At 36.5% G+C, this 11,314-nt stretch overlaps 2 protein-coding genes across 2 annotated transcripts in view; one reads left to right on the top strand and one right to left on the bottom strand.

Moving 5' to 3' along the window:
- LLPH (LLP homolog, long-term synaptic facilitation factor) overlaps window positions 1-2,694 on the bottom strand; it is a 10,364-nt gene extending 7,670 nt beyond the window's left edge. Inside the window, exon 1 of the mRNA XM_072401294.1 lies at window positions 2,550-2,694. The gene's annotated coding sequence lies outside the window, so the exon portion shown is untranslated. The remainder of the gene's footprint in view (window positions 1-2,549) is intronic.
- A 163-nt stretch (window positions 2,695-2,857) lies between these two features.
- Window positions 2,858-11,237, top strand: TMBIM4 (transmembrane BAX inhibitor motif containing 4). The gene is made up of 7 exons (XM_072401293.1): window positions 2,858-3,017; window positions 5,359-5,467; window positions 7,543-7,648; window positions 8,126-8,159; window positions 8,267-8,384; window positions 8,867-8,912; window positions 9,645-11,237. The coding sequence occupies exons 1-7, from the start codon at window positions 2,924-2,926 to the stop codon at window positions 9,849-9,851; spliced, it is 714 nt and encodes a 237-aa protein (XP_072257394.1). The 5' UTR covers window positions 2,858-2,923; the 3' UTR covers window positions 9,852-11,237.
- The last annotated feature ends 77 nt before the right edge of the window (window positions 11,238-11,314 follow it).

Here is an 11,314-nt window from a genome sequence, read left to right as displayed (position 1 = left end):
TGAATTAAAGCTGAAAGTCTGCAGTTCAACTGCATCTGAGTTGTTTCATTTAAAATTAATTGTGGTAATGTACAGAACCAAAATTAGAGAAAAAGTCTTCTTGTCTTTATGTCAAATATATATATTATATATATATATATATATAATATATAAAAATTTGTCTTTGTCAAATATTTATGGACCTAACTGTATATTATTGCATTTGTTGAAATTGAATATTATTGCAATATTGAAATTGCAATTTTTTCTTTAAGATTCTTAAAGTGTTATGTGAACCCTAAAAACAATGATATGATATATTTCAGGTCACCAACCTGACGAGGTAGAGGCTTTTTTAGCTTCCACTTGTAAAACTAGGTACATTTTTAGCTAGTGCAGACAAAACCTTGCCAGAAATGCACGAATAAATGATGTTTAAGGTCCAGCCTTTAAGGCATGCTCTTTCCATATATACAGAGGAGAAATGAGTACAGACACAAAGGGCCAGAAAGAGTGTTATACTCAATAATGCCAAGTGAAAATAAGGCCTGAAAAAAGAAAACTACTGCAGCAACTACATCTAGTGTCCACCAAGTGACAATATTTATTTTCAGGTTTAGAGATGCCATAAATACTTTCCTATCCAGCAAGCAAATTGTGTCTGCATTATTCTCTTTTTATGAGCTGCAGCTTTCATTAAAATCTGCAGATTTTTCATGCTCCATAAATTGACTACTTTGTTTTCTTTTATATTATACAATGTGCTTACAATGTCACGAGTGATACTGTTACATTTGCTTAGTGTTAAGTTGTAATATTTATTACTGCTCTCTGCAGTTACCACTCTTTCTATGCTTATTTTTCTTTTGTATTTTTTTCTCCCTGTATATTAATAAATGAAATTTTATAAAAAAAAAAATAAATGTGCAGAATCTGACACTATCTGAATGCGTTGGGTTCCTGGTACCCGATGTGTGCACAGGGTGCATCCAGAAGCGTCAGATACAGAAGAGTCAGCATAAGGTACTATTTTCTGCAGATAGTGACCAACCAAGTTTTTTTTAGACCTCAATTCAAGGCAAACTTGATCAAGGAAAATTCTTAAAACAATCGTGTAGTAAAAGTATTACCAATGGAACTGAACTTTTCAAATAAATAAGAAAACCACTGTGTGTAGTTGTTCTTGTCTTTTATTTTGAAGCTACCCTTTCAAATCCTTGAATTTCCTGCTAACAAATTAAGGACGCCAGATTTTTACAGTAATTCAGGGATGTTAGAGGAGTAGTCAGGCATCTATTATTCCTCACTTGGGTGTCACATGGTCACAGAAGCTAAATTCAGAAAGGAGAGGTAATGAGCTGTAGTGCAGTGATAGAGCACAATCGGCCAATGAAAAAGATATTCTATCCCCCACCTTGATTCTTCACACAGTTTAACAGCTCTGATAACAGCATAGAAGGGAGCTCAGGTCAAACTTGAGCTATGTTTTTATACTAGCATGTGCATTTACTTTGATCACTAAAGGAAAGTTGTTTTCAAATAAGCTAAGGAGGTGAATGCACAGCAATTGGCACTGGTGATCCTTTGATGTTCTCCCCAGCCCCTTTTAGCTGGGCGCACCACCCAGGACTTTTCAGTAACCACCTGGCTGTTTTTGGGGGATTATTAAAGAGTTGTGTCACAATACTGGGGCTGTCACCCGCCTACAATTTCTTCTCAGCTTAAAAAAACACCATGACTGAGCTACAATTCACAATTCAATTAGCTTTTTATCAATTTCATAGAAAATAACAAGGATTTTGTGGCAGGAAAATCTTGGCCTGTGGGTGTGTATTTACATACACACACACTTGTGACTTCTTTTAACGGTAATCATCTCTATCCTACAGATCTGCTAACTCATTCATTTTTCAGCAATGTACTGCATTGTAAGCTACTGACAATCGCTTTGCATTCACCGACAGTACTCAACCCAGAATTTGTGTTATATATTGTTACATTTTATGTATTGTTACCCAACTCATCAGTAACCACCCAAAAACAGCCAGGTGGTTACTAAAAAGTGAAGGGTGGTGCGCCCAGCTAAAAGGGGCTAGGGAGAACACTGCACTGCTCAGCTACAAAGTTGCAAGAAGCAGAGATGACTAGTAGCAAACTAGGGTAATAACAATGTAGCAACTCTAGGGGAAAAAAAAATCAGCAAATGGGGAGCAACTTAATCACAAGCCTGAAAATTACAGGAAATCACTGGAATGAGCAACTTGTGCAAGTATGACAAGGCCTTTATTTATCAAAGCTGTCCTAATAATATTAATAATAAGCAGTATTTTTATAGCGCCAACATATTACTCGGCGCTGTACATTAAATTGGGGTTGGAAATGACAGACAGTGACACAGGAGGAGAGCCCCCTGCCCCGAAGAGCTTACTATCTAAGAGGAGGGGGAAATAGCACACAATACCCAATCCTTGTCACTTTTTTAGTCACAAACTATAACCTCCTCGTAGCAGCTCCCGTGATGATCCCTGTGAAGAAGCTTGAGAACCCTGTATAACACACTACTATCTCACCCTTCCAATGCGCAGCACACGAGCCCACGTTGTACGGAATGCCACCCGGAAGTCACGTGACGTATGAAATGCGCTTTGTTGGGAACACTAGAGGGAAACAGAATTAGTGTATCTGCAGTTATTAATTTTAATTGGGAGCGTTGTACCACTGATATTTCCCACATTCACTGCATCACAGCAATACAGTACTAGTTAGACTAATTTTTATAAACGTCTTTTTTTAGTGATGACGTTGGTCTTCAGAAATATGGCTGCTATACAGTGACGTAATGCCCCTAGTGACTCGAAGACGTTCTTGTTGCCCATTGGCTGCTGTTCTGTCCGTACTGTATACAGCCTGTTAGGCAAGGCAGGTAGTTGTCAGCAGGGTAATCATGGCGGCTTCCGATTCGTATCCCAAGTCCTCCATCGTAGATGATTTCAACTATGGCTCCAATGTCGCCTCGGCCAGTATTCAGATCCGTATGGGTGAGTATTCTCTATCTGAGACAGATGTCACACTTATGGCCTGATATATGTTCTGTAAATGGGACCCTGGAATGTATTATTGTATTTTGTACATTATTATTATTTAACAGGATTTATATAACGCCAACATATTACGCAGCGCTGTACATTAAATAGGGGTTACAAATGACAGACAGATACAGACAGTGACACAGGAGGAGGAGAGGACCCTGCCCCCAAGAGCTTACAATCTACATTCCGTTTCATACCTAGAGATGTGTTTTGTACCTTTTATTTAGATTAGGGTAGGAAAGAGGTAAAACCCTTGCTGGATATAATGTTTCTGTGTTGGGGTGATTTCCTTCCCTGGAGATGTAAGAGGAAATCTCTCCACATCTAGCCATCTATGTATAAAGGATCTGCACATATTTACAGTAAATTTTTGCTAGACATCCCCCATCCCAGCTGTATAATGCAGTATTCAGCTATCATCAGCAGAGAACATTGTACAGAGAAACTCCAGTAATAATGAAGATTTACCCCCTCACATGTAAAATGATATAAAATATGCCCACCTCCCCCACATTACACATCCAGCGAATCCTCAGTAACAATGGCAAATATTTGATGCTCAAACCTACTACTCCCTTTATCACAAACAAACAAAGCTTGTCCTGACATTGATCTATTCATAGACTTTTAGATAAAAGAAGAAATGTAGAGGCTGCCATGTCTGTAGCTGTTTATACACGGACATCACAGACATCTATTATCTTGCAAAGGAGGTTTACCTATCACATCCAATATATTCCTCTCTGCTAAGGTGTTTCCTATTCTAGAAGTCTGTATTTTCATTATCAATAAGTGGCATTTAAATGTCTAGATACGTTATGGTATGGTTTGATGGCAATAGTTTACAAGTAGCAATTGTAATCTGCATTTTCTAGAACACTTGAAATCCTCCATATGTTTAGTTGTTAGCTTGTAAAATTTTTTAGATGTGGCCCTGGGTCTACTTAGTATATTAAGTAGTTGATAGTGTGTACAGAAATGCACTATTCTATTTTCAGTTTGATCATTACTGGATAAGCAATCAAAAAACAAATACAGATAACCTGACCTAGCAGAATGATGCGTGAAAATGATCTCCTAATTTTGATAGCTAATTCTTTAATATAACATCTTTAAAACAAATTATTATTATTAAACAGGGTAATATAGCGCCAACATATTACGCAGCGCTGTAAATAGGGATTACAAATGACCGACAGATACAGACAGTGACACAGGAGGAGGAGAAGACCCTGCCCCGAAGAGCTTACAATCTAGGAGTTGGGGGGAAGTATCATTCAATAGGAGGGGGATATGGAGTGGTGGAGGTAGTGAGTAAAGGAGATGGATAGGCAAGTTTGAAAAAATGGGTTTGGAGTGCTCTTTCACATCTTGCAGATAGCACAATGAGCACATAGCAGCTGTAGCCCAAAGGAACCTGCTAGGCTTCTTTTATATTTGTCAAGATTGTGACCTGCGGCTTTGCCGTACATCATATTTGCTTTCATACAACGTAACTTGTCACAATCAACTGTTTTATATTAAAATTAGAAAAACTATTTGTTTTAATCATGTTCCTAACAATTCCACCAGTCTATGGTATGATTCTGGTGTTTAAATATCCTCCTATCTTTGCCATATGTTGTGTCATGAATAATGCTCTCTGTATGTATATCGCACATTATAAAGATCTGTCGTCTACTGGATTTGTGCAAATATCAATTCTGTCTGAAATTGTTATATCTGCAGTTTTACTTCAGCCCCTTTTTTAGTGTCGTTAGCTTTGTCTGAACATAACACTTGTGATTGAGTATCAGGAGTCAGATGTTACCTGATGGCTGCCATGTCAGCTACTTGACCTTAGACATAGAGTTCCAAGGTGTGAGAATGCTTAACCGGGTCAATTCACATAGCTCTATGGTTAAAGTATATCTAAATTCCAAGAACTAAAACATGACATTCTGTAGCTTATCGGTCCCTTGCTATGACAGCTGTATTATATTTTTTTTTATTGTTTCCTTTATTTGCACCAGGAAATCCTTCCCATAACATGTTTCCTGTCCATGGTGGCAATGCTCAATTAATGTACTATATCTATGGAGCAGCATTGTTATTGGCCCACGATAGAACTACAGAACACCTTTCCCGTCTAAGTAATAGGAGTGGAAATTATATGATTTCTAGCAGGATCAGCAGATTTTTTTTAATGTACCTATTGAACAGATATAAAATACTGTCATTTGTTTATTTATTAACACACAAGTTATCCTATACTTAACAAAATATTCTTTCTTTTTTTTTCTATAACTAGATTTTCTGCGGAAGGTCTATACCATTTTGTCTGTACAAATCCTTCTGACAACTGTGACAGCTGCAGTTTTCCTCTATTTTGAATCAATCAAGACATTTGTTCATGAAAGGTAGGATAATGTGTTTGTTTGTTGAAATTACTAATATAAATCCCGCTTGGGGGGGCACACTGGCCAGAGCCACGGACCATGTCTCCAGTATGGATCTGCCTGGGCGTGTTCTTGGATCATGACATCACTCTGCGGGAAGTTTCTTCCCCTTTGAGTGACACGCGGCTTCCCGCGCATGCACGGTCCGGAGTGGTTGGTGACCACTGCTATAGATGACAAAGTTAAAGTGCATTATTACAGATGCAGTACACAGCTGCCTTGAGGGAGACTGGACTTATGGTGTTCTGCTAATCCTGTTTAGAAGGAATAAAAAGCTAGCAGAGGTCAACGGACAAGTCATGTCCCTCAGTGGGGATGACCATCTTGTTGGAGGAGCAGGGTTTTGCTTTTTTAGCATTGCTCCCTTGATGACTGCTAATCAATCAGTAGCAGGTGAAGTGTAGAAAATACATATACAGGATGGATAAGCTGTATTTGGAGGATTCATGTTTGCATGTCCACAGGTACCGCTTTTAATTCATCAAAGAGAACAGTGAGCAGCTCAGTAGTGGTGCCACAAAATCTTACTCTATACCATACGAGAATAGCATTCAGAGGCAAAATGCCTGCAGATATATGAACATCTAGGAGGCTAGAGAAACATACATTGCACTGCTATTTTGTGGGAGGAATTCAAGACAAAATATAGGTATTTTAGGAGTGGCTTAGTTACAACTAAATGTATCTGTACATTTTGAATACAATGGTGAAAGGTTAGAATACTTCTCAGGCTTTAATGCTGTACAGGGTTCATTTTGAGAAATTTTCCTTCACTTTCTGTTCTAGGACAAATGTTTTACCAAAAGGAAAGTGAGGCAGCAACAATTAAAGTCTGACAGGTTCTAGGCAAATATCTAGGCAGCACTCGCCAGGTGTCAGATCAAAGAAAACAATCTTTATTTTTCATGTAAGCGGAAGCAAGATGGCTTCATAACAAACTAGTCCTTACATTAGGTTTAGGAAACCCAGAAATGTCCTGGCATACACATCAGCAACTTTATAGTAATGAAATTAGAGTGGTAATAGTCTCCTTGAAATGCTAGACAGTTGTGAACAAACACCCCTCATAGGAAAGCCCTGATTACCTGGAGACTACCCTCTTTCATGGACAAACTCTTTCCAGATTTATAAAAGTTTGATCAGAATTTTACAATGGCAATTAGTGTTTGGATCGCTGTACCATAATTATACATTTTTAGAATTGGCATACACAGCCTATTCACTATCCACTGATCTCTATTGTGACCACTGTTAAAGTAGCAAATGATTATAACTACAGCTATAGTACTGAACCCAACAGTAATTAGTAGATCAGTCCTAAAAATGGTGATCTAGTCAGCAGACACAATAGTACAATTTTATTGGTAAATATAATTGAACTTTTCTGGGAATAGGCATAACTGTTTACTTACTAGTTGTAAAATTATATTATAATTTTCTCAATGATTTGAAAGTATCTACACTTTTTTATTGCGACCGAAAGTTGAATCTCGTCACACCAGACTATAGGTTAACTTGCACTGTGATGACATATATATATATATATATATATATATATATATTATGTTGATGTAATCCATTACAATGAAGTATTTTTCCAATACTTTTTTAAGCTGGATGGGAAGAAGCTGTAGGTGGGTGGCAGTCCCTGTATTGTGACCCAGCTTTTCAGTAACCACCCAAAAACAGCCTCATGGCCACTGAAAAGAGCCAGGTGGTACGCCCAGCGAAAAGGGTCTGGGGAGACTGCACCTGCAATGCAACATGCAGCCCCATTTTTATTATTCATGCTTTTTAATAGATTTTAAATAGAACAAAATGCAAAACAAAGAATTTGGTTTGACTAAACCCTTAAAGCATGTCAGGAATGCACTTTTGCAATATTTCAAATATTTCCTTTTATTGCTGTAGATTTCTCTTCCTGCCTTATTTTTTCTTTTATCTACTGTTACTCATTAAGTTTCTAAAGCTACCAATAGCTCACAATTGGCAATACTTATTTATTTATTTATTTATTTATTTATTACATTTACCAGCCCTGGATTACTTTTGCTCTGTGCCATCGGATCACTTGGTACGATTCTCGCCCTGACCATCTATAGACATCAACATCCAGTGAACCTGTATCTGTTATTCGGATTTGTAAGTTATATTTTATTCATCGTAACACATTACACATTAAAAAATAAATGTGTTTTTAATGAGATAATGAAATGTTAATCTGAATTTTGAAAAAAACTTTTTAATATAAACAACCCTTCTGTTTGAGCAATGTGGGTGAAAATAGAAAAATGGGGATCTAAATATCATATCCTATGTGCCATATATATTGTATATAAGCAACCGCATTCAACGCCAGGTTCTGTTATACTAATGACTTATTAAATGTCAAGGCTAGCAAAGAAAATCCGTTTAATGCATGCCTGACTGGCATGATTTAAGTTAACAAACACTTTAAAATGTTCTGATGACTGATGAGAATTATGTTCTATGGTTTCCGTTTAAAAAAAAAATCACTTGAAGTGTAGGTATTCACTAAATATGTTATAAAACCTTTAGGCATTTACCAAGCTTAATATGCTTTTCACTGACTGATTTCATCTTTCTTTTATTATTTAGACATTATTGGAAGCTGTCACTGTTGGTATTGCAGGTAATTTCCCGTTCAGCTTATACATTATGTCTGTTTGTATGCTTGTAGTATGTTTATGCTTTGCCTATTGGATGTTGAGTCTAATTTCTATATTTATGTGTTTTCAGTGACATTCTATGAGGTGGCTGTGGTTCTGCAAGCATTCATACTGACCAGTGCTGTGTTCCTTGGCCTTACTGCTTTTACTTTCCAGACCAAGAAAGATTTTAGCAAGCTTGGAGCTGGGTAAGTTTTTATGCCGACACTTTGGAATGATAGGATTGTAGTTGTTTATACTGTCATCTGTGCAGTTAAAACAGAACATGTATAACTTGTTTTATTAGTTTCTTTTTTTAATTCCTAATGCTAGCCATACACACTAAAATTATGCACAAGTGAAAAACATTTAGGACAGTTGCTAATCGTCCCAGGAGCGAGGGTCCCAGCAAATTCACGATGGTAGTTCACTGGCACAGTAAAATGAGCTAGACTTTGTGGGATAGGACAACATTATGCCTTGCTGCTACATTGCACATAAAAAAGGTATCAATTTAAAAAAACTGACCTAATAATTGTAGCTAGTGGTAGTTAGAACTAAAGAAAGTGTTTGGATCATCTGCAAAATGTCTTTAACATTAGGGAACCAGACAAATGTGATTACTATTAGCTATACCACGACCTGGATAAAAAAGAACAAACATACTAAACTGTGTACTTTACTATTGTAGGCTGTTTGCTGGCTTATGGATTTTGATCATCGCTGGATTTCTCAGGGTAAGACTTACTTGAAGCTTTTTGTAAGAAACAAATAGAGGAAGGTGAATTACACCGGCAATGGATACTGATACTTTAGGGAAGAAATCGACATTTGGGGCAGTTTTGTAAATTTCTACATTGAAGTTGCAGTGACAGGGTGGGGGTATCCTCATAGACATTAGGATCGGGTAACCGGCTTTTCATGTGTTGTTTTTTTTTACTCCTTCCCATGCAAGTTGCCAGTATGTTTAAAAGCACTGCTTTATTGAAGTGTACTACTCCAGAAGTAGAAACTATTATGGCATTTAGTACTCCATTTCGATAACTATATCCATGTATTTGTATATGAGGTTGCTATTCAGGTGTTGTCACAAACCTAACCTGAAAACCAACTAAATTAAAAATCATTCTATTTTTCTGTGAGCTTACCTGGAATCTTAAAGCAGTATTTTCTATTTTATGTTAACATCGCTTCCTATTATCCCTTATGTAATAGAAATTAACCTAGGCATGTTTAATGTCAATGCAGTGTGACAAGATTGTCACTAGGACAGAAAGTCAGGGGAATTCTTCCCAGTGGAGCCACTTGTAGCAATAACAAGTTTTGGCTGATGATACACTTTCATTTTCTAGTTATTACTGTTTACCGGACATATTTTGTGAATAGTTGTTTGAGCATTGTTTTAGTTTCAAATGTGTTTGTGTCTATTGTAATACTCACGCTTTGTATTTTTTTTTTTTCTTTGGCAGTTTTTCTTTTATAGTGAGACTTTGGAGATAGCGATAGCTGCTGGTGGAGCTTTGCTATTCTGTGGATTCATCATCTATGATACTCATTTGCTGATGCACAAACTGTCTCCAGAGGAACACATTCTCGCTTCCATCAACCTCTATCTTGATATCATCAATCTTTTCCTTCACATTTTACGCTTACTACAAGCTGTAAACAGAAAATAAGCTTCTGGACTCTTATTTGAACTTTTATTCTTAGATATAAAACTCAGTAAAATGATACAGCTTAATGATTCCATTCATGCTTTGCAAAACAATCTGTTTGCTCAGTATTCACATTATGAAAAATAAGTATTTCAGCTTTTATTTAGGGATTTCAGGATACAACTAACCAGGTGGTGTAACAGTAGTAAAAGGAAGAAAAAGTCAACAAAGTTTCCATTTATACCTTATAGAAGATTTTGCCCTTTTTTTACTGCAGCTGTACTGTAAACCAAATTTATTTATACGGTACTAGAGTAGAGCTCCAGAAAAACAATATATTTCCCAGAACATTAAATGTGCACAATTTGTATAATGAACCATATTAGTGTTCAAGTCCACCCAAAAATATATCTAAGTTTTGGATAGATGGCTGATATTTTAATTGGCTGCTAACTTCCTGTAACAGTTGAGAATTACACTGGAAAAAATGTGTTGGGCTGGTATCATTTAAAGTATTCCACAGTAGAAATCATAATGCCTACCTCGTTAACACAGGAAAATTAACCATATGTGAAACAGGAGATTCTGCTCTAAAGAGATTGTATACAATGTGATTCACTGACTACAACAAATCAAGTTTAATGAGACAACAAATAGTGCATATTTGATTAATCTTGTTGATTACAGCATAAATTCATGTACAGGGTTCTTAAATAGAAATATTTGTCTGATGTTGCTTGCACTAGTTTACACTGCATAAGACATTCATAACTGCTTTGTATTGTGTTGTACATAAGTTTCATTTACAAACTTTAATTCCAAAAGTTTAAAGAGATCTCTCAGGACAGAAATATGGAAGTTCTCATTGCTGATCTGATTGGTAAGGGTTTGTGCAGGTTCCCAACTTTTCACCTTTTGAGCTTTCACCACGCACACATTAGTCACTGTTAGATAGCAAGCATTTGCGTATTAGGTGCCTTTTACCTCTTACCATGTGTATTTGCTTGCTCTGAGCCAGTACCTTGGTTCAGCCTAGAAGCATACACTTTCTCCAACAGGTCTGCAATGGTTACTCCATATATTCTGACAACTACCATTTTGGAATTTTTGTTTTACACAAAACCATCAGGTGTAGAAATCATCTTTTTTTTATATTAAGGTGTTAGAGGATCTTTCATCCTCATCCATTTCCAGTCTTTGATTGTATATTGATCACTAAAACCATAACTGAAAGAAAAATCATATTTTTCACTGATCTTCAAAATATGCAGTATTTTATGTGGCTTCTAAAAATTCATTTTGACAATTCCAGTTTGATTATGTATGTATGTATGTATGTATTGTGTCATATTTTTCAGTTGTATCTAAAGAGTCTGTAGATTAATGCAATAAAGCAACGTTCAACTATTTTGTATCATTTTGTAACCCTGTTTGTGTGTGTGTGTGTGTGTGTGTGTGTGTGTAGCTTCTTATTGTTTACTCTT

This window comes from Pyxicephalus adspersus, chromosome 2 (assembly GCF_032062135.1).
Source record: "Pyxicephalus adspersus chromosome 2, UCB_Pads_2.0, whole genome shotgun sequence".
NCBI classification, from domain to species: domain Eukaryota; kingdom Metazoa; phylum Chordata; class Amphibia; order Anura; family Pyxicephalidae; genus Pyxicephalus; species Pyxicephalus adspersus.
The sequence above is the reverse complement of the archived record's forward strand: the minus strand, read 5'-3'. Positions and strand labels throughout refer to the sequence as shown.